General features: G+C 40.9%; 1 protein-coding gene across 2 annotated transcripts; it reads right to left on the bottom strand.

Annotated features, from left to right (window-relative positions):
• Positions 1 to 1287: 1287 nt before the first annotated feature.
• On the bottom strand, positions 1288 to 23335 carry LOC134187961 (alpha-1,3-mannosyl-glycoprotein 2-beta-N-acetylglucosaminyltransferase-like). 2 transcript variants are annotated; one of them, XR_009971210.1, is made up of 11 exons: positions 23207 to 23335; positions 18975 to 19083; positions 16808 to 16952; positions 13467 to 13604; positions 11568 to 11658; positions 11463 to 11507; positions 5883 to 5942; positions 5737 to 5827; positions 3021 to 3185; positions 1416 to 2451; positions 1288 to 1348 (listed from the first exon to the last, which is right to left on the bottom strand). XR_009971210.1 is itself a non-coding variant. In XM_062656143.1 (10 exons), exons 2-10 carry the CDS (start codon positions 19068 to 19070, stop codon positions 2323 to 2325), a joined length of 960 nt encoding a protein of 319 aa, XP_062512127.1. In that variant the 5' UTR covers positions 19071 to 19083; positions 23207 to 23335; the 3' UTR covers positions 1307 to 2322. The 2 variants fall into 2 exon arrangements, 1 of the variants encoding a protein (XP_062512127.1); XM_062656143.1 differs by having other exon boundaries at positions 1307 to 2451.
• Positions 23336 to 24413: the final 1078 nt, after the last annotated feature.

Here is a 24413-nt window from a genome sequence, read left to right as displayed (position 1 = left end):
CCCAGCACATCTTCTTCACCCTGCGATTCTGCGATGACGGAACGTTATCATCACGTAAAAACCTCCAGAGGGATCTTCAGAAGACTCGCTGTTGCTGCCGTCGCCTCTACCCTAGCAGCGTTGCCTTGGATATGAAGATGTAGTCATTTTTACAGGCCGATGACTCTAGAGAGACGCACACTTGTCTCCCCACTACACCACGCCCGTTATTAAACACGTTATTGGAACTTGAAGAGCCGGAAGCAACTTTGACCTGCTACCTCAGCGAAGATTTAACTTAAAAATCTAAAACTATTTTTCCTGTCATGTATGCAACTAGAACTATCAATTTCACATAAAAGAATTTTTGATTTTTCCGTTGCAGTTACCCTTTAATTAACCAATTTTGTATCATTAGGCAACACAACTTGTACTAAACAGAATACCCTACTTGCACTGTGGTTCAAGAATAAGTCATCTACCTGCATGTAATTGTCACTAAGACCTAGTAGCAGAAGGCTGTCGCTCAACTGGATTACTACGTGTGTCTTCATAACAAGTAAGGAGGAGAGTGTACATCAGTGCTCAATAACTACTTGTATGAGTCTCATTCTTGGTTAACCACAGAAAATAGTCCTTCTGCTGCTGCATTCAAGTGAGGTCATAACACTAAGCGGTCTCTGAATAAGTAAGTCTAACCTCTTATTATTGGTTCCTCGTTTCTTGACACCTTGAAAGTACTGTAACCAAAAAGAGCATCAAGACGCAATTGATCTTGATCCTTCATTCTATAGTTTTGCAGCTTTCCCTCACTGTCTTGGGGATATGCTCCAGTGATAACAGTTCGTGTTAATTCAGAAACTTTTCATAAACAAAGTCAATGTCTACAGCAGAAAAATCTATGGACAGAGTTCCCATTAAATAGCCTATCTGTTGTCATTGAGGAAAATCCAGTCAAGTAGCATGTTCCAGAATTCCTCCTCCAAGGGCACCACTTGAACAGATAGTCTGTTTTGCATACATAGAAGTCTTTGCATATTTTGAAAGCATGGCTGCCTGTCTGAAATGTCTTCATTCTTCAAACCTTGTTAGAGAGACAGCAAACAGAAGTCAAAAACTCATCTGTCAGCCTGACAGCCTGCTATTAAATTAGGCTTCACAAGATTGCCAAGAAGATTCTTGATCAAATTTGTGATTTGTACTTAGCTGCTCCTCTGTACTCCTTGTTCTTCACCTAAGAGCAAGGTGAAAACTTTTTTGAGTGAGATTGCAGAGCATGATGATCACTTGTAACATCTGGAGATTTACCTAAGATCTGCTCAAACTGGAGCTTGAGGCAACTTCATCACAGTCTGCTAATTCAATAGTACTAAAATAATTAAATTTAAATACTCAAGACTCACAAGCAGAGTGCATCTCACATGACAATTAACTACCCATTCAAGGTCCCTTTGATGTACTCAAAGTGTCTTTTAAATCTCTTGGCCTCTTAGATTCACTACATAGTAGCCCCCAACACATCACCTACATCTAACTCAATCATAACTGAAATGTAGCACGAGAACAGTTACATGTGTACAAAGACAGCAATTTCCCAGACCTTTCCGTCCGTGCACTTTGCCTTAGTGCAAGCCTAGTGTAATAAATTCTAATGTAGATATTAATAACTACAAGCCTACTACAAGCCAAATTACATTAATACCTACAAGCCTACTACAAGCCAAATTGAGCACAGTTTGTGACAAGCCAGTAAACATGAGAAATTAGGTTTCACAGTAAGACCACGTGAGATGTCATAAACCGTAAAATTCAAGGTGAAATTATGAAAGTTGAGAGGTCTGGACCTTACGTTTGAAACCATATTCAATGCAGAAAATTTGTAAGTCAGGCATCTATTATTAAACAACAAATATAGACGTACCATTGCCAATCTGAACTTGAATACAGTACTTCCATTTATCAAACATTTGACTTTGCAGATTATTAGATCTAGCAGGTTTAGCCTGGTACTGTCACCAGCAGTAGCAGAATCTTTGTGAGTAGCAACATCTCACACTAACATACAATGTTCAAAACCCATATGCTGGGTTAGTCATTCTGGAGATCTCTTGTTTGGGTTTATGCCTGACAAGAGATCTCCCATTCTCAATGGCGACAGAGCTATTTCATATTGCCAAGCTCTCAATACATGTGGTCAAGACTTTTCCAATTGTGGAACGATACCTTCACACCCTTCAACTCAACAGCATGTCGTGTATGTTGTGCAGTTTTACATCGTACTCTCTTATTACATGTATCAAACATTAGAAACAGTACAAATTCCTCTATATCAAAACGCTCTGTCTATGCCACTCTTATCTTTGGTTTATCAGTGTAGTGCTCTGTTCTCCCTTCAGGTCGAGTTAGATAAACTCTGTGAGAATGGAACATAAAACTGACGACCCCTTTATATGCTGTACGAGGAACAAAGTCCTAACCAAACAGAAGAATTAATAAAAAGATGCAAGATAATAGTAAACACAACCAGACAGAGTAACACATGATAAACAAAGGCAAACAAACTTACTCTACTAAAAGGAGCACACAGGCTCACAAACTGAGATAGGCACTAACAGAGACACAGAATAACTACACTCAAGTCAAGGAAGAAAGATTAGCAAAGCAATTTGGATGCAACAAAGAATTGTGAAATACTGTATACTACTTACACGAAATTGTCAAAGGAAAGAACATAACGTCTGGAGTCATTAAATGACAACATATTAGATAATGTAGTAGGAGCTACTTCTTCACTAATGTGAAATATCGGTTGAATCAACTAAACATCTGTCGCCTGCATCCTGTAGGCCTAGTCCAAATGTTTAGAACAACAGACAGACAACAGACAAATAAAATAAACAAACAGACGCACAGAACAAACAGACAAACAGCCCTACAAGAATATGCTAGTATTGGAATGTGCACAGTTATGCAACAAGCAGACAAATTAACGAGGAACAGCTAAAGAAAGACATACACGCAATAAACATTATAACACTTACCTTGAGATCTGCCATGATTCCAATTCTCTGTGCCAATTGCATGAACTCTGCATTGTTCTTATACTCAACCCGAACTGTACGATCTACAGAGCCTGATAACAGCTGGTCTGCAGACACAAGAGGTGTATGGTACACCTCACTATAAAATTGACGATCATACGTATCCTACCACAGAAAACAATAAAAGTAGCCATCTCTCAATCGATAGGTATAGAAGCTGATATTACAGCTTCACATGATTTGCTGTCAATAGGATAGAAGCCATGCAGTGACAAAAATTATAGGAAAATCTACAAAATTTCATTTGTAAATTAACTAATATACCTACTTGTGCAATTGATCATATAGCTTAGTCTGAGACATTATAAATTATAATCACAGTAGCAAGTAACAATGACCACACCAAACTCAAAAAGTACATCAATGTGACTGTGCTATATAAATGCTCAACACTGATGGTCACGTAAGATAAGATGTCTTACCTATCTATTACATGCAATTACAGAGCTCAAAATAATGTACCACTACTTCCGCCAATTGTCCTGTCAATGCTTTAGTTATCAAAGTTCACCCAGTCACCAGTTGCCATAAAGTGACACCTACTGTAGCACAGTCTTGATAATACTGCAGAGGTGATACTGGTTAATATGGGTACTACATGTACCAAACTAAAGGTGCAAAATAGTACTTAGTAACTACAGTGTCCATCCATAAATCAACACAACAGAATGCCATTAGCCACATCTAGTTTAGTAGATTTGCTATTCTCAAGTACATTGGAATTTGGCACTAGCAAATTTGCATGAAAATCCTACATATTTTTAGGGGCTGAAAGGTATTGTTTTACGTGAGCAACTGAAAAAAAAAGTATGTAGAAGTGGCATCGCTGCCAGTGTTGGTTGTTTGTACTTGTTACTACAGGGTTCTGCAGAATGGGCGTGACACATGAGTCTGGCACGTGAGCGTGGCATGTACATGTGGACCTATGCAAATTTCTGGAATAAAAATTTCTGATGGCTTGGAGGAGTGGTTTAGGATACCTTTTGTAATCGTTTGCTTTTGCTGTACTGACTGAAACTCAGCCTCTACAAATTATACTGAGGCAGACTGATAGTAGGGTACGAATTACATTTTCTTAAGCATTTGTCATTATTATTACAAGGCAACAAATCCAATTACAATACTATAGGTATGCAATTAGAGACTCATGATTGACAAGTCTCCACTTTCTCCCTCATTATCACTGTTGTGATAAACGTTCCACAGGTATGAACAGAGACACTATCTATGCCTAGCCAGTACGTTGGAGGCGTAGCGATCATCTCTGAACGCGTAGTGGGTAGGTTGAAGGGGTAGCGGGCGGTCTGAAGGCGTAGCATCCTGCTACGCCTTAGCATGCCTGGCTAGAACCCTGTTACTATACTGTACTGACCAAGTTTAGGTCACTCCATATAAGTTCCTAGTTTCTGGTATAAAGGTTTTCAAAATTGATGTGACCAGACAGTTATCTATTATATTTTTGCTAGCCCTCACCCGCCCTATGGGCGGTAGGAATTGTGCTAACACCTAGATAGTAGCTACCTATAAGCAAAGAAAACTTTCTGACTGCAGCGAGCACATCTTGCACTCTACTATACCATTAGAGGATGGTGAGACTGGCGAGCTCACGTCACATCGCCCCGCCCTATGATCGGTATCAATTTATCTTCGCGTCCTATTGCTTTATGCATCTTACACACTCCAGACAACGCAGTTTGGATTCCCCATCTCAGACTCTTCCCACACAAAACGTCATGATCTATTCGTGGAGAATGACACCACTTCCGCAATGAACACACACTTTCCATGACCTACACATACATGTACGAACAGACGCACACACAAACATGCAGCCCGGTGAGCCGGCTTAAAACCTCTGACTGCAGTGGACGCATCTTACACTCTACTCTAGACCAGAGGATGGTATACAGTGGCTGGCGAGCACACGTCACATCGGCATACTCGGTTAATTGAACAAAGAAACTCCGGCACATCTCATTTCAGGCCGCCAGAGTCTCGTTTCTGGCCGTCGGAGGCAGTCCGGGTGAAATCTGACTCTACCATTCATTTCCAACGGCCGAACTCAACCGGGCCGCCGCGTTTCTCGACAATCCGAGACCGGTGTCGTGTCAATCGAAGAGTTACAGACATCCAGACATCCAGACATCCAGACGTCCATCCAGACAGACGGAAGCGCGGGTTGGCACATTATAGTATAGGATCATTCAAATTAACCTAACTTAGTCACACTCCCTAATTAAATGCCATTTATCTGCAAGCAGTAGCATATTTAGCCATGATTTCTTAACACACATTACATAAAAAACACTCAACTATCTTGAAAGTAAGAGAAAGCAAAGCCACACACGTCAATCGCCTGCAAAACACACTCTTGTGCACATGCATAATACCAATAAGGGACCACCTTTGTGCAAAGCAAAATAGCATGCAAGAGAACACCAGAAAATTAATAATCTATTTAGAGTGGCTTACGCCAAAACAAATCATCTAACACTTCACAGATTGGTCTACAGATAACCAAGACAAAAATGCCTGTTTACAAGCTTAACATCTACTGTATTAAGAGTATCTACAAACTCCAACAATAACCTACAAGAAGTTCTTGTAAGTCAAAATTAATGTGTACTTCATATCCTGAGAACAAGTTGTTACTCACCTTCATAAGATACGACATGTCCTTGTCATTAAACGACACAGGTTGAGAATTTAGAACAATAAACTTCAAATGTTTATCAAAAAACTGTCCCCTACAACAGCTCATTTTCATTTTTCAGTGACATTGAGATACAGTAATAAAATAACCTGCTAACTCCAATACGACCAAATGTGTCTGTACGTGGAATCTCAGGACGAATACACGCTCTGTACAAACAAATCAGCATGAAGAAAGATGGTGACACAAAAATGCACTAGAACATGCAGCACATTATAATGCAAAAATAGAATAAACCTTTTAATGTGCAGTCTAATGTATTTCTAAAGTTATACAAATACTCTAAATGTCAAACAAGATAACAAGAACAAGGTATTAGTCTCAATACACAAGATACTTGTAAAACAGTTTTATCTAAGAACCTTTACTACAGCAGGCCCTCAATTATCGATCCAACCCTCGATTATCCAACCCCTCGATTATCCGACCGTGTTTGCAAAGTGGAAATGACGTCACAAGCCCGTTTTGTGCAAGCACAGTGACAATGTGCAGTAATGGCAATGAAAGATATGGAGGCTTCTAGAATGTTTCAACTGTTTGGTGATTGTAGTTTGCATATATAGTACCCGTATTACGTCTTCGTGCAATCATTTTATCACTAGCGTATTGCACATGTTCTAAAAGTTCAGACCATGTAGACTGGGACTCAAAAGCGGACAGGAACTCCGAGGTACAGTTAAAACTCCGACGCTTCGATTATCCGTTCTTTTCATTATCCCACACCTATTCCTCCATGGCTTGCCCAAAGGGGTCGAATAATCGAGGGTCTACTGCAGTAGTCTCAAACACCCTCTATAACCTCAAATCAGGTGTGCTAAAATTTGTCATGTAGAATAACACAACTCATACAGAGGTGGCTGAAAAACATCCTTAGAGGGCGATCCTAATCATGTAAAGACTAATCTGCATAACAACCAATATTCTGTACAACAAGATGCTCCACAGCAAAGAAACTACTGTAAAAGATCCATCTCTAGTGCTATTCAGGCATCTGAGTTAACAGTGAGAACATTAAACAGCTTGTTGCTGTTGCAATGCTGGTAGATGTAAGAACCAAGCATCACCTAGCCTGTGCAAATACCGACACCAATGTTTCATCTGCCACGGCGATCACCCAGAGGCAACGCATTTCAGCAAGAGCACCAATAAACAAGCATAAACCGGACACTCCACTTTAGCCTGAGGTTTTTGCAATGTCACTACACAATCACCCTGATTGTACGTTTGTTGAATCACTGCTTTGGTCACTACGTCATAATTTAATCTTGACCACACTGGTGCGCATTACCTTCGTTTATCTTCCAACCTAAAGTCCGCACTTGAGCACAAGGTCACTGTTCAGCAAGGGCTCGATTGAGAATGTGAACGCGGTCACATGGCTGGCCCTTACAACGAACCCCCTCTGCCAACTCTCCAGTGCTCTGGCGTAGGTGTTGTTCCAAAGAAAAAGGTAGCTTGAGACTGAATATGCACCTCTCCATTCCTCGTGGACTTAGTATTAACGACGGCATTGACCCAGAGGAGTACCACTTGCGGTGTGAGAAACTTGATGATGCCATTGCCTTCGTGAAACAGGCTGATCAGAGTTGCTAAATGGCGAAGATGGACTTGAAACATGCCTTTTGTCTGTGCTCAGTCCGCTGAGAGGATTGGGACCTACTGGGAGTTTATTGGGATGACCAATACTACGTTGACAAGCGCTCTCCCTTTGGTCTACGTTCCTCACCAACACTATTTAATCAAGTAGCAGACGCGTTTGAATGGATCCTAGTAACAGAGTGTCACATTAATTGTGTTCTACACGACCTCAACGAGCTCTTCTTTGTCAAACCTGACAACTCCACTTGCCCTGCATCCATGACACGGGTAAAGGACAAAGCCCATCAGCTGGGCATACTGATGGAGCCAAGCAAGGAAACAGGCCCGACTACAACCATAACTTTCCTAGTCGACTCAGAGGTGCTGGTTGCCAGATTACCTCTTGAAAACTGAGGGATCTGATGGATAAATTCTCCAGTGGCTGTCACACTGTAAGGCAACCAAGCGTGACTTACAATCTATAATTGGTAAGCTTAGCTTCGCATGCAAAGTCATTCCAGCTGGCTGAATTTTTCTACGCCAACTTCTTGACCTGACAATTTTCGTCCTATTAAGTCATCACCATGTCTACATTAACAGCAAAACTAGGAAGAATTTTCAATGGTGGTATCGCTTTCTCCCATCCTGGAATGGGGTTGCAATGATGCTGGATGTCCATCTCTCTGCTGCCATAGACATGGAGCTCTACCCAGATGCGTCCGGTTCACAGTTTTAGTGCATACCACAGTGGAGCTTGGTTCCGCGGTGACTGGCAGTTGCACCAGACGCTTGAATCGGGAAATCTATAGCATGGCAAGATTTGTTTGCCATCGTCGTAGCCTGCTTGACGTGGGGTAAGCATGCAAGTTGTTTAAGTGTGTGAACATGCAGTCTTTGATGCACGAACATAACTGCAACTCTGAAAGTGATACACATAACAGCTTTAACATAACAGAAGATCTAGAAACATGTAAAGAAATTTGAAATTTAAAATCAGTTGTTGCTTCAGCTTTTAGAGCAGTCTCATGGTATTACATTAGTTTCACTGTAATACATTGTTATGGTTCTTTGTGTTACTCTACTATTCATTCTTTATTTAACAAACACACTACTATTCAGAAGCACTAAAGTGCTCAACCCTCGGCTGCTAGCTTAGGTTACAGAACAGCTGCTACACACGTCTGGTGTACATGTACTGTACCTGCTACAAGAGCATAAGAAGGGGACTAGACACATAGATTGGCAAATGGGATTGTCGACATCTGGCACACTAATTCACCAGTGATAACAATGAGTGCAAGCACTGCATTCCAATCCAGTGTTCGAAATTCCCACTCGCCTACTCGCCAATGGTGAGTCCAAATCGAAGTTGGCGAGTGGAAGGTAGCTGTCCACTCGCCAGAGATTAGCAGAGAAGCGGGCAGGCATGTTGAGAATTGTAGTCATGAGGTGTTGAGTTTACCTATTCTGTAAGGCTAATTGTGTACATAAGCATTGAAAAGCGGATGTTGGCTTTCAGAATCACAATCTCATTTATCTAAATTGCCATTTATATTGTATTGTGGGAAAGGACAGTTACTTAAAACAGCTGCTGAAACTGCAATCTCATTTACACTTCCCTTGTGTACACAAAGAATATGACTGCAAACCTGCAAACCTTCTTGTGAAACCAGACATGCCTAGTGATGTTTTCTGAGTTATTGCAGTACTACACTCTTGTCATCTAGGCCTAAATGCTATTACCTATCTGTCTGTTTAAATTCACTTGTAGGTTTCTTCCAATGCAATATCATGATCATAGTCTAGAACCGCCTTTCAGAAACCATCTAAAAATGTTTTAGTCGCCTACAATATATGCAGTAAGTTGTAAGGGAGTAGATAGTTTCATAGCCAAATGTTGGTAGCAAATTCAATCTAGTCTGAATCTACTTCTAGGGTCAAGAGCACACAAGGGCTTGCTCACAGATACATGTATATTGCAGTCCACATGCACAAATTTTACAGTACAGCTCAAGAATCTAAGATGAACATGTACATGGTAGGTGTACATGAATCTATATAAAAACAATGGTATAGAGCTTTGTGCATGGTTAGTTTAGGTTAGTCTAATAGATAATGATGGAAATGAACACCATGGTCAGTTCTAAATGTCGAGACCTTTGATCCTACATAGGCTATTAATTAATTTCTATATTATGGTCAAAATTAAGAAAACTTAAGAGGCGCCTTTATATTGCACCTTATGGCAACAAAAATCGTCTACAACAAAAGAATCAAGAATGATGACAAGCATGAGAATAAAATGTAATGCACTTGTATTCTTGTTGTAAACAAAGTCAATCAGTAATACACATAAGTATAGTCTAGTAATCACTGCAGATTCTGTTACACAACCACTACTAACTTTTAGACATAGCTAGCTTGTCAATTAATAAATAATTAATTAAAATGGGAAGTGTGTATCTATCATACATGTAGTTTTAATGATATTATTTCATATCATATAACTTCTCAAAACAAACAATAGAATTTTTACAAGTTTCAACGCAAATTTACTTTTTTATTGTAATTGTACCAGTTACTAAAATATATTAATATAATATTATTTTATGCATGAATTGGAACTCCAAGGCTTTTACTTTGGCGAGTAGAAAATTTTGCGAATTTCGAACACTGCAATCTATATATAATTATGCACAAACAAGACTGACTGGTGTTTGTCACAGAACTTGTGTCATTCTATAGACATTCATCATGGAAGTAGAGCCAGCTGATGCCATCATGGTAACTGGTGTGGAATTTTCCACCTGTCCCACCTAGTTACCATTACGGGTCGTTGCCCCCCCCCCCCCCTACAAAACAGCTGTCCACAGTGGTATTACTGTAAACCTAAGGCATACACGCTCGGGTTAATGAAAGCACCGAGGATGCCCACGCCTTGGTGTACAATCAACTGGGCATTCAAGTTCAGCAGGACGAACACAAGGGGCAGATTACAGTATACTTCTACCTCGCAGTGGCACCAATAATTCACCCATAACTCAAAAACAAAAATGAAATCCAGGAATCAAAATCCAAGAAACATCATGTCTTACACATAGAAGCCCATTTCATCGTTAAATCCTCTAAACTAGTAGACAGATGTAACACATGCACACCAATAAATCACCCATAACTAAAGAACGGAGCTTTATCTTGCAATCCACCAATCTAAATCTAAGAAATCGTCACTTCTTACCAATAGAAGAATTTTTTTGTCATCAAAATCCACCGTGCAAGTAGATACAGCATTAACACAAACACATGGAAACACACACACCAACAGACCACTGTATCCTCCACTGTGCACGTACAATGAGACATTCCATGCACAGTGAGGCACATAACTAAGGTAGTAACGAGTTTTGTTAATACCCTGTCTATAACTAATAAAGTATCAAACACAAATATGTTCATATAAATCAAGCTTCTTAAGAGCCTAGAAAATTGGTCTTGTGACTACCTGCCTTATGTGTCATAAGAGTTATACCTAGCCAGGTCTACAGATCTTCTAGTTTCTGGAAAGCCTAATGCCTTGGCATGTCATAAACATCTAACCCTTCAAGTAAGCTCTTGATCGCATTTCAGCAAAGTTACAAGACTGCAGGTCACAATAGATTGCACAGCAACTGTTTTGCAATGTGGGGCAACCCTACGCTACCTACCACATTGGTAATTACTGTACAAGCATTTGAAAACGCTAGTTGATGTTTGGATGTTTGCTCATGTAAAGCAGACAATACTGTATTAAGAGATCACCATGAGCACCATAAGATCTAACTACATATCGTTGTCACAACCCAAGAACACACTGGTATGGTTGCCCTCAAACTTGGTAAACCTCGTACAGCTAGCAAAAATGCACTGCAGTCACTATTTATTGACAATAGATTGTCAATAGCCCTGGCAATGGCAAAGACAACAAAATGAATGCCTAATAATGAAATATTTATGATTTATAGTACAACTGTCTAAATATACAAGTCAGTGCAACTCTTGATATATTGATGTTCTTGCATAATTACAGAAAAACTGACAAAATTATGACTAACCTTCCTTTTCTTTGAGCAGATTCTCTCATCCAGTCATCCCAAAAACTAACAAAAAGTCAGTCAGAAATGTATACAAGGTTCTTGTACAAAAGCAATGCCACTGACGCTTTAGGCCACCTATCTCTCATTTCATTCCACACAGACACAGTCAACATCCAGCCCAAACCAGGAAAGAAATCACTTCTATACAAAAGGTCTACAAACAGGCATCATCAGTTACACATCCGGAAATACTTTAAAATACAATGCTACTGCAAATAGCTAACGTGTCTGTAGTTGAGAGTTTCTACTATCAGCACAAAAATTGGTTGCGAACTTCAATGCAACTAGTGTTTGTTAGACTGGCCAACATATAGTTTTCGTTGCACTTGCACTGTTGTAAAGCTTGATATCTTTGGTTGTAAGTCTAAATTTTTAGCTCATCTACTTAACCAACACTAAGCATTCTTACAAAATTCAGAAATCCCAACAGCAAATTCAAGCCATTTATGTTTGTAACATTTTTATATATGAGAAAGACAGCAAACTAGAAGCCATCTACGACGAAATCACACAACCCACGTGCCAACTGTAAAGTGTGCTGTTCTGAGTTGGATCCTGGGGCACTTAGCACATGCAGCTACATCTCCATGAACAGATAATTTAGTGCAGAATGCGCTGAATGAAACAGGTGCATACAGAGCATATATGGCAAATTTTCAATACGATGGCATTATGCAATCCTTGTGCATGGCAAAATGTTTGATCAAGGGAAGAGTTGCTGTGATAATGTTGAGCAAGAAGTACAGCAGCTGTACTATCACAAAGAAGCTTAATTAAAATCAGCCATTGTGTGCTGCAAGATTAATTATTTAAAATATTTATTAATCAATTTGTCAACCATGAGTGCCCACTCTCAAACTCATCCAAGATCTTGGCCAGATCTTCATATCCTAAAGATTTCATATTGATATGTTAATTAATTAAGCCAGCCAAGATAGCGTGTTTACACACAGACAAAAAAACACCTCTAATCATAACCTCGCTACACAAGTTGCAATAAAGACAACACACACGAGCAGATGCATAAACTAAGATTTTCATAACTAACAACACTCAATAATCCATGGTGGCAAGAAAAGTTTAACAAAAGTCTAGTTTTGAACTACACTGGCTTAATGAAGACCAACTGTGTATGTCCTTGTACCTCCTTTGGCTTTCTATCCAACTGACTGGTTTCCAGTTTAGAAACTTTGGTAGTAAACATACAAGTATGTCATTACAAACACCCTTCACTGGGCATGCCCAGTAGTCTTTCAAGTCTGTTTGGCATGCTCTTTGAGGTCTTTGATGTGGATAGTTTATTGTGTTTGTGGCTGTCAAAACTACTTTGTCAAAAAATAAGGTACAGTAAATGTCTGAATAAGTGCCTGTCCATATAGCTGCCCGAGGTGGTAAATCAAACAAAGAAACTTGATAAACAAAACGTCCGACTTAAGTGCCTATGCCCACCCTTCTATTTTTTCTGCAGTGTTTACACTGTTGTCTGCAATATTTACACTGTTGTAACCTACCTTGGTAAAAGATAGATCTGGTTGTACCCAGATCTAGTATTCAACTGATTGATGAGTGTTCACATTAGATTACACTGGGCACAAAGTACGCTTTCTCTATAAGCAGCATGGGTTGTGTGTGTGTGGAGTCAACTACTGTCAAGATGCCTTTGTTCATAAGGGCTTCTGCTTCTGCTTATCTAGGCACCCAAACGCTTAATCAGGCACAAATCAACTATTAAATTGCTCTTTAATGAGACCACTACTAAATTTTAGTAGTAGCTCTAATTCATGCATCATTCTATGTTAATGCCCTATGGAACATTACAAGAATCATTTAAGACTCTCTAAAGACTTTACGTGCCTTCAAAACCTTTCATACAAGAAATTGATATCTGCTTTAGGATCACATGATCACGCTAACCAAATGCTTCTGAACAGAAAGACAAGCATGCTATGTTTAGAAATTTACCTGGTCGAGTGGTGTCAATAAAATTCTGCTTGCCATTGTCATTCCATGCTGATACACACCATAGAGTGGGATCTTCCTCTAGAACGTGACGAGTTGCTGTGAAATATTCATAAAAATCGACAGAAATGTCAAGATCATCTAATCAAGAAACACGAACAAAATGTCACACTTGATCAATGTAGCATACAGATATAATCAATGAAGAAAACTGTCAGTGTTGTCTCAAAACTTAACACTAGCAGATGCTCAATTGCTTGCTTGCTTGCCTGCCTGCCTATCGCCTGTCAGTTATGTGTATGGTCCTCAGATTAATGACAAGTCACAGAAATATGTTACTAAGGCCACACCAATAAATTCTTTGTTTCGGGTAACATAGAGTAAAAAATCAGAGTCTGTCAAAATTTTTCATTTTTCACATTTTCTATTTTAAAATGCAGACATTAAATGCATTACAATGTGACCGTCCATCATCCACAACGCACGAGCGATGAACCGCATGATATACGGTACATGCACCAACCGGGAATACGAGACCAGCAGCTCCTGATCAATAACGTCAGCAACCAGACGATCCATCCTCATGGCTGTAACACCAGATCCATGCAGGTGTTACTATGTAGGTGGTTGGGCAAGACGATTGTAGTGATAGATATGTTTGTATAGTTAGATCCCCAGATAGATACGAGGTTAATAATAAATAGAGAGTTCCTGAAATCAGAGTTGGCACACATTCTCGTCCTCTCCCAACAGCGTCCACACTACATGGTGACATGAGTGGGATCCTAAGAAAGTGACAGAAACTGATGGCAGTGTCGGTCCCCATACCAGCTCCCAAAAATTCGATTTCTTTCGACCAGACGTGTGGCCTAGGTGGATCAAGCGATTTCAACGATACCGCATTACTTCGGGACTCGACAAGAAACAAGAAGCGTGCAGGTGAGCACATATATTTACTGTATGCAAAAGGAGGGTGAAGATATATACTCAGTACTAGTAGTCTACGTTTGTCTGAAAAAGACAAGACGAAATACAAACCTGTCATTGCCTGTTTCGAAATCCACTTCGTACCAGGTCAAAACCCCATCTACGAAAGGGCCCTTTTTAACCAATGCAAGCAAGAGCAAGGTAAAATTGTTGATACTTTCTTAACAGCCTTCACGGTCTTGCAGAATATTGTCAGTACGGGGACACAAAGGTGGAGATGATGTGTGATCAACTGGTGGTAGGCCTTTTGGCCGCTGATCTATCAGAGAGACTACAACTGCAAGCAGATCTGACCCTCGCCATCGCAGTGAGCAAGAGAAACAGCGAGGCAGTCAAGCGCTAACAATCTGTTGTCTGAGAATCTCCACAAGTAACTGACACACACCTGCTGTTTCTGCAAACGCCGTACAAAGTCAACAGCCGTGTTACAGCAAACCCGGGTCACAACGTCAACAACAGTAAGGATAACGAACAAACACCATCAGATAGCCAACCTTTCTCATGCAAACGTCGATGGTGTGGTTATGATCGACACCCCAGACCAAAGTGTTCAGCAAGAAACTCAAAATGACTTCGGTGCAATAAACTAGGCCACCTCGCGACGGTCTGCCTTTCCGCAGTAGCGCACTGAGTACGCAAGAATACGAAGAACGACGCATTTCTCAACATCTTGGACTCAGGGTCAGCTTGGACTCAAAGGGTACTTTTTGGGACCCTCTTAGTGATTATGAAAATTGACACCAGTGCCAACGTCACAGCTATTTCAGATAAGATTTACCACGAGCGATTTAGCCAGATATATTTGCCACTTCCTCAACCCCATCAAGTTCTTCAAGGTGCAGATGGTAGAGAACTTCTGGTGTAGGATATTTCAAGTCCCTCCTGACTAAGTCGTCCGACAACCGGACGTCGGAACAACATTTCTATGTTGTACAAGACTTGCAAACACCCCTGTTGAGCCGCCCTGCTATTCACACTTTTTTCAGTCAGATGGGACAAGGACAATAAAGTACCATTGCCCGTATGTTGCCAGATGTTAAGACTCTCTTCCCTTCGCTGTTCGCAAGACTAGGCAAGTTCTCTGGCCTGCCTCACGAGCTCTCACTTCAAGAGAACGCCGCCCCATTCTCCCTGTCAATACCCCGTCGCATATCACTGCCACTTATGTCACGGGTAAAGGCCCCGCTTAAGCGCATGGAGCACCAACACGTCATTAGGAAAATAGAACTGACTGGTGTGCGGCCATGGTGGTCGTACCAAACACAAACGGAAACATTTGTATGTGCCGATTTTACTCAACTGAACACAAGCGTGAATTGAATGTAGTGATGCCTGAGGCAGGAATAAATGCAGATGTGTTGCAACTTAGGGATCGAGCATCTTCTTTCAAACATACAAGGAGCCCGGTTCTTTTCCAAGCTAGACGCCAACAGTGGACTTCACCAAATACTTCTGGAGGAAAATTCATAGCAGCTTACCACATTTACCTCCCCTTTTGAGCACTACTGCTACCGTCGCTTACCGTTCGGTATTTCGTCCGCTTCAGACTACTTCCAACACCACATGTCAACCCTACTTGACGGCTTGGAAGGTACCATCTGCCAAATGGATGATGTTTGCAGTGGATGTGCAGTGCGAACGCCCTCCACACTGGACTGGTAACAATAGAGACATTGCTGGGCAGACATTGTTGTAGAAGTATAGGTTAATTGCGTTTTTATTGCTTAACTGTAAGCTTGACAGTTTGGTGTTGTAGGGAGCAATAATATGGTCGGGGGAGGGAGTTATAGTGGTAGCTATGTTTGCATAGTTAGAGACCGGGATAGATATGCGGTTAATGATAAATAGAGAATTCCCAGAATTAGAGTTAGCGCACATTCAGTCTCGTCCTCTCCCAACAGGGTCCACACTACAATAATGCTCCAACGCCTTCCGCATCAGCATGTCATTTTATATGCACTTTCAGTCGAACTTGCTGACAAGTTCTCAATGTTGAAGCAGCCTACAAGGTAAAACTGCATGACATCTACCAAACTCTAAATGCAATCCACTATCGTCATCCGGCACTGCATCATAGCGAATTCCTGGATCTGATGCTGTCTGAACAGACACCAGAAGCCGCACGCGCATCATCGTCTGACATTACCATGCAAAGAATGTCTTTCAGCAGAGACAAATCTTCGACCTGTGGTACTAAATTTAATAGCCACTGATCAACAACCACGTCTTCCTGTCTGCCAGCCTGTCTGACTGACAAGCTCCCATCCATCTGAAGTTCCTCTGCCTACCCACCTGCCTTGGCTGCTTTCCTTCCTGTCTACCTGCCTCAAATGGACTGCACCTACTAGTAATCTTACCTTCTACTACTATAACAGCCTTGTAGTTAAAGACATCAAAGACTTGAGAAAGAGCCCACTTGTAGTGTCTAGAGATCTTGTAGTAACCTGTCAGCAATTTGTTCTTCACATGACCATCTATTACAATTGGAGACAGATCTGGCTGCTAAACACACCAACACAACACCATAAGTTACCAGAAAGAAAGAACATCACTAATTAGTGCATTCATGTAAGTTGCTATTTTGTGACACTACTGTATAATTAACTAAGACATATATGCCCTCTAATAATGTGTAAACATAAAATTAGTCTTAGTTTCTTGCAAATAGCTTTCCAAGTACACCATTTCCAACACTTTGCTTAACACTTTTACACTTAATTATGATTTAAAATACTGCAATGTCAATGCCTTGAGCCTCCTCAGAAATACACTATGTACCAAACACCAAGTAATAATTATTACTATTTAAAATGAAACATTGTTGGGACAAGCTTTAGTGAGAACAGACACAAAACACAGTGATTTGTCAAAAGGTTTTGCATAGAAAAACTCAAGTAGTTTGGTAAACCTCCTAAACTCAAAACGCAAACAACTCTGTGGCATACATTGATGTGTTGCTCATACTGTACATACTTTAGAAAAGAAACCTGTGTAAATTTGGTCACTTCAATCAAGCTTCAAGTACTTCATTCACAGCCGGATGTGGAAGCGCTTTTGGTCATCCGCACGGAGAAGATGCTCGTATCGAGGTATAGCTCTAGCGTAACTTTTTGCAAGTGACGTGTTCTCACATTTAGTTGCATTTTGGTCACAGTTATCAAGCCATCTCTACTAACTCGATTCGCTTATTAGTCCCGTGGGAAACGAAAAGCGACAACCTGGAGAGTCGTACAGCTATGACAATACACCTGCATTGTGACATCACAAACCATCATGTCTGTGATTGGCTCAAATCAATGTCATTTCCAGTCGGTCGTACCAACATACACATCTCAACACAGTACAGTACACGTAGGAAGGGTCTCACCAAGGCTGTCCCCAATAAGAAAGAAGTCCAACAAGTTACGCATTCTCTCAAAACAAAAATTATACAAAATGACTAAAGTGGCAACCCTAGACACTGATTGTGTAATTATAGTTTGCCTATTTACGGTAAAATGACATGTCGCATTACTCAAGATGGCACAACAGTGCAGCAATGCATTGTTGTTACTTAGAGACAATACGTCATCATCATGTTAATGAAACCTTGAGGCTAGAACTGTCTCAATCAACTCTGGATTCAGGCGAACCCATAAACGTATATGCATGCACAGTAACCTGCAATGCAAGCTGTTCTCTCAAATGAAGCTTCCTTTGAGAAATCAAGCCAATTAATTAAAATGCCTTCTCGTACAATCTAAATCCTATGTATGTTGTTAATCAGGATTTCCTGCAGCCAGGCGAGTAAAACAGCATGATAACACACACAAAAACACACACACTCTCACACTCACTCTCTCACACACACTCTCTCTCTCTCTCGCTCACACACACACACACACACACACACACACACACACACACACACACACACACACACACACACACACACACACACGCATGCACACCCCTACAATCCCCGCTAACAGCTGGGCTCCTGTCAGGAGAAACTCTGGGCATGCGGTACTCGCAGGAGCACCGGCTTGTGAAACCAACTGTGGTGTGAGCATCCAAAGTCTCACCTGAACCCCAATGACTGATGTCACGTCACAGCCAATGGCTGCTTAGGGCCCCAGTCAAAGACCAGATAGTCATTTATACTCCTGAGTCAAGACAAGCAATTATGTGTGACTTTCTTGCTTACCGGAATTATGCCACACACACACACACACACACACACACACACACACACACCACGCCCGCCCGCCCGCCCGCCCGCCCGCCCGCACGCATGCACGCACGCACGCACGCACGCACACACACACACACACACACACACACACACACACACACACACACACACACACACACACACACACACACACACACACACACACACACACACACACACACACAAAAAGCAGCATATACATGCAGAAATACAATTAAATGTACAAACCACAACCAACTGACCAGTATGCCCCACCTCTTAACATGACTTTTTGCTGTTGTCTATTACTTACATATTTTAGTCTATCTTACTTGTATAAATTTGATTTGATTTCCATATGAACGTATCACTTCCGCTGTTTGTTCATGTCCACAGTCTTGAGATACAATAATAGGATGATGTTCCATTGATGGGCGATACCTACACAAATAATTTAACAGTCAATAGTTATTTGTATGACAAGCATCAACAATAACTGAAAAATTTCGAAAAGACAACAAGACATGTAAAATAATCAATCTATACTTACAAGAGCCACAAACTTGTATACATTCATTGTGTACACCGGTAGAGTACCCAAGTATGACAGCGAAAGAGGGTCTGGCTACACAAGACTACCTAGTGCAATGCACGCTGATGTATTCTAGGTTTCCTAGTAGAACCTGTCCTAACTCAAGGAATTGGTCAGTAAGGTGTGTGCACTAGATCTGATTATGCTGGCTTGGTGCTGCTTTGGTGCTGCAAATTTGGGCTTGACGCTAGATGCAGCACATAGCGCAAGTTGCACACCGCTGCACTTACAAATGAAATCTGGTATGTCACAAAACAAACATGATTGTATAATTCATAGCATACAATAGCAGGCATTTGCCGGACATGTTTCCTGCTCCATCATAGGCTTGGCCTCAAGAAAACTACAGATTCAAACCATAATATCTTTCATATTGCATGGTTAATGTGATCTTGTTTGAATAATGAGACAGGGTAATCCTGTGACTCTTTCATCACACACTATACACTACAGAAACTCCTCTCAAATTTCCTTTTGCTTGTCCACAAATCAAACAGTAAAGGGTATTGCTCCCTGCTGTTCAAATCAGCAGCTTCATCAGCACAAATAGCAAAGTATGTATTCAGCTTCACGGACTTCCTCTTGCCTCTGATCCGCTGTCCAATGCACGGAGGTAATCATTCTGAATTCTAGGAGATATGTATTGAGTGTTCTTCTCTGCTGTTCTGGAATGCTCCTCCAAAATAGCATCTCCAGCATCAACACAAACCTGTAGTAATGCTCTAAAATTCCCTTGGTTTTCCCTTTGCAAGTCCATAGACCGATGGTCCTTGTACAGTCATCCTACCCCTATAACGATATCTCCGTTTCACGCTAACATATCTTTATAAGGGTAATATTGTTATAAAGGTAATGCAATCTGAACCACTGTCTGTGCACAAGTTCTTACTTTAAACTATACTTAGTGACATTTAATTGTTCCAACTGTTTAGCCTAATTAATCACAGTACACTAGTCATCGATCCACTGGTCCAAGGTCGCTTGTTGATGATGAACAGAAGTAACCATTCATCTAGTTCTTCAACATTGGAAGATCGCTGCTTCTTTTTCTGCTTATCTCTAGCAGACAAGGCGGTTTCCTCATGATGCAGCCACTTATCACTTTCCTTTAGAATCCCAGAAAGAGTGCCCTGGGCAATGTCTTTACCCCAAGTGTCTTTAAACCACGACTGCAGTTCTTTCTGGCTAGGACTTGGCTCCATAATGATACGACTCCGCTTACCAGCATTGCTTTCTCTGCAACAGAGAAGGCAATAATTGTTTCCTTCTAATGGCCATCTGCAGAAAGAGGCGCGTGATCAGTCGAACCTTCCTCTCCCACTCAAGATTCCGCATCCCCGCAGCAGCACTTGACTCCATGTTTGTTGCAATGCACATGCGCAGCTCGCATTTTTAAGTGCCTCGCAGTATTGTATGCACTTTTAGCACATTAATATCAATGAATATCATTATACAACTACTACAGACGCATTTCATTTCAGCGGCAGAAATCCAAATAGGGGTAATATCGTTATAAAAATATCGTTATAGAGGTAAAGTTTTGTATTGCAAGGTATCGGGAAATTTTGGTTTCAGCAGCTTCTATTGTAACAAAGGTAATATCATTATAGAGGTTATCATTATAGAGGTAGGGTGACTGTAACTCGTAAAAGTAATGTTTGCTTCCCACAGAAAACAAGACTCTTCAGAATGGACTTCAGAATGGATTGATTCCTCTTGACATTTGCTGATGCTTCTGACTCAATCATCTGTACTACAGACATGTCTCCATTCTACATTTGTCTTAAATGTGTGAAGGTATTCTGTTGCTACTACATGACTTCTTAAAATTTAGTCATTTTGGCTCAAGTAAAACTAGTCATAGGGCTGTTGACAAGTTGACCTAGGCTGTTGTGATCGCCCTTGGCAAAGAAAACACAAAGGATACAAAATCCCCCATTCATGGCTTCAGAGTATAATATAAAGGTCAGCCATTAATAAGACTGCAGCCAACAATGCTGAAAAGATCTTTTCTAGTCGTACTCCACTGGACTGGCAATTTGTAATTGAAGCTTGGTCTAAGCGCCTGCTCAATCAGCTTGTACTTGTCGTCATTGTTCATATACTTTTACTGTATGGTTTCGTCACTATAGTGTCCAAGATATCTTTGACCCGAGTCAAGTTCTAGTCCCAGATCATTCACGCACCCACCAGTCAACACAGTGACTTCTCCTACAGTGAGCTTTTGTCCGCTTCGGCTGGCTGTCAATTCAAGTCTCACAAACTCCGGCAATGTCAACTGGCGCTTCATTCCATACTGGCACTTGTAGCAGTGAGAAGACAGTGCATTAGACACGTGCTACATCAATAGCCTCGGTTTTCAGGCATCTTTTTAATGGTAATGCCAAACTCGTGGTTCTGGGTAACCTGGAAACATGCCTGCATACATAACACCTCATGGCCTAACCATGGCCTAAAAACAGTAGCACAGTATTATTACACATCCACTATTCAATGCCAGTTGATCTAGGTGTCGTCGATATTAGTTTCGCAAAATAATCACAAGGAATGGTTTTGAAAGACATGTTATCATATTGCTTAAAACGTTAGTTTGTCCATATGCTAGAAGCACTACATTGTTGAATCCAAAATATCTTAGTTAAACATTACTGATAATTAACGGAGAAGTCCAACAAAATGACCTTAACTTGTATGAGTAGATCTTACAAAGACAAATCGATCGGTATAAGTTACTCCATTACCTTCGCTTTCGTAAGCAAGAACAAGCAATATTTCTGTGATGTGCAATGCCCACGCGCCCACTCTCTGCTTCCTGGGGATTAAGCTCCGCCCACTGCTAACGAATCAATGTGTTTACAAACGACTGCCACTGATAAATCGAGAATGCCGAATGTGAATGTGAAGATATTATGAAGATTTGCCTTCTTGCCGTTAGTGGTTCCTCTCTAAAGTAAAATGGTGTTGGTAGACTCTAAGAGCTGTTTTCTGTCAGACTTTTTTGCAGAATTCCTCATTACTACGGCTTACCCAAAGAACGAGCTTTTGCTTGAGTATTTGATTAGCCTTGTTCTTCAAAATCCGAAGAGAAGTGTTGAGAGTGCTGTCTAGTGTGTGCTACAGAAGACGATCCTATTTTCACATCCAGTCTGTCACTTTCTTTTGCCACTGATTGGGTAGAAAATTACAATCCCGGACGTGAAATTAGGATCATCCTCTGTTGCACATGACAGACGGAGTGCTTAACGTTTCTCTTCAAACATTACAAGAACAAGGATAAACAATTATTCAAGCAAAAGCGCGTTCTTTGGGTAAGCCTTAGTAATGAGGAATTCTGCGAGAAAGTCTTGACGGAAAAACAGTTCTACCAACACCATTTTACGTCAGAGAGGAACCACTGATGGCAAGAAGGCAGGTTTTCATAATATCATCGCATTCACATTCAGCATTCTCAATATATCCGTGGCAGTTGTTCGTAAACGCATTGATTCGTTTGCAGTAGGCGGAGCTTAACCCACCAGGAAGCAGAGAGCGGGTGTGTGGGTGTTGCACATCACAGAAACATCGCTTGTTCTCAATTACGGAAGAGAAAATAACAGAGTAACTTGTACCATCGATTTGTCTTTGTAAGATCTACTCATACAAGTTAAGTTCATTCTTGTTTGACTTTCCCTTTATGAACAAGATCACCTTTATAAAAAGCACCTACGGCTTCTTTAGATGCTATTAATATCAACATATTAGTAATAGCAAATTTCTAATACTGTTTGCCTTGACATGAATTGGAAACTATGAAAGAAAATCCTGCGTACACCTGGAAAACACTCAAAATTCATGTCGTTGCTGTCTGACAATGTTCTGATATTAAAATACAAAAATTTGCCTTACACCAAAGTCCACTGCGTTGTTAGTAATTAAGTTATTAAGTTAAAAGAATTAATTTAATTAATTAAAAGAGAAATTGTGTGCACCAACTTGATGAGAAGATCCAAACACCTTTTGACAGTTGTTCTGTCACAAGAAAGCACCAGCACCGGAAGGATATCCACTCCTTTTCCATTTCCGTCCTCCTCTCCCTTTATGGTTTCTCTCCCTCCAACGTGTGTTTTCGCATCCGGGGTAGTAGTACCTAACATTGTTCCTAGATTGTACCACCATTGACGCTATGAAGTCTTTTGTTGGAACCTTGTTCTGTCCTTGGCAAATTTTTTCTCTTGTTTTCGTTTGTAGTGATAACGGCACGCCCAGTTTCAACTCTAGCACCGTAATCCTCTGGCAGTTGTTTCTCGGTTTGCCAGCTGGATTTTTCACGTACTATTCGATTTCTAATATTATCTTTACCAATAAACACTTCGCCTACCTACAACAAACCCACAACACAAGCACACTTCGCAAAACCATTGGCCCACTAGACAAAAAAACCTCATACATCTGCCTGGTGCTCCTTCACGTGATCATTAAATAAATAATAAAGAAGGAAACCATTCGCTCCAAGAACAACAGAGCCAAACAAAAGAAGCAGTCTCTTTGGTGTTGATCGCATCCTTAGTCTGCGCGCGCTACAAGAACTACCGTATATAACGTGCGCTAATTCACGTATTGTGTTTTTATTAGGCACTAGGATCCATGGCCCGTCCTTCGTACGGGCAAGATACTGTAGTGTAAAGATAGGTCTGTCGACACGTCACGTGCAATCTTTGTTGCGAGGTCCCGGATATGCTGAATGAATTTGAATCTTGCTCTTCGCGCTTGTTTCGATCGAAATCGACACACTCCCCGTGTAGCGCTTGCTGCAGAAAACGTGTAGGTTGGATCCGGTACAAATGCAATCATAATTTGGAGAGAAACGAAAGCGCTAGAAGAGTAAGTTTCGTCGGCAAGAGATATTCGATCGCTCGAAGCTTTGCGAAGGACGACGATGCATACGGTCTACACAGGACTGGCGTGGGCGTGTGTTCGAATGAACTGGAATGTGTAGCGTTTGCGTCATCAAGAAATTTTACGCGTGACTTGATCGCAGTAGTCATTCAGCTGCTGGATGACAATCTTCTCTTTGGATTTTTTGTCGTCATTTTGCCGTCATATTTGCTAAGTACATCAGCCCACAGCCCTATCAGTTTTGCTTCTGAGTTTGGCGACCAAATGACTTTCTGCTTCCTAGTAGCTGCAGTTTCGATTTCAG

Source organism: Corticium candelabrum, chromosome 12, assembly GCF_963422355.1.
Source record: "Corticium candelabrum chromosome 12, ooCorCand1.1, whole genome shotgun sequence".
In the NCBI taxonomy this organism is placed as follows: domain Eukaryota; kingdom Metazoa; phylum Porifera; class Homoscleromorpha; order Homosclerophorida; family Plakinidae; genus Corticium; species Corticium candelabrum.
The sequence above is the reverse complement of the archived record's forward strand: the minus strand, read 5'-3'. Positions and strand labels throughout refer to the sequence as shown.

Excerpts from the sequence above, each read along its gene's own strand:
- LOC134187961 (XM_062656143.1), bottom strand. The coding sequence starts at position 19,070 with ATGGAACATCATCCTATTATTGTATCTCAAGACTGTGGACATGAACAA. Across the intron at positions 16,953-18,974 it reads ATCAAATCAAATTTATACAA|CAGCCAGATCTGTCTCCAAT; the intron begins GTAAGATAGACT and ends TGGTGTGTTTAG. Across the intron at positions 13,605-16,807 it reads GGCTGTTATAGTAGTAGAAG|ATGATCTTGACATTTCTGTC; the intron begins GTAAGATTACTA and ends TTTCTTGATTAG.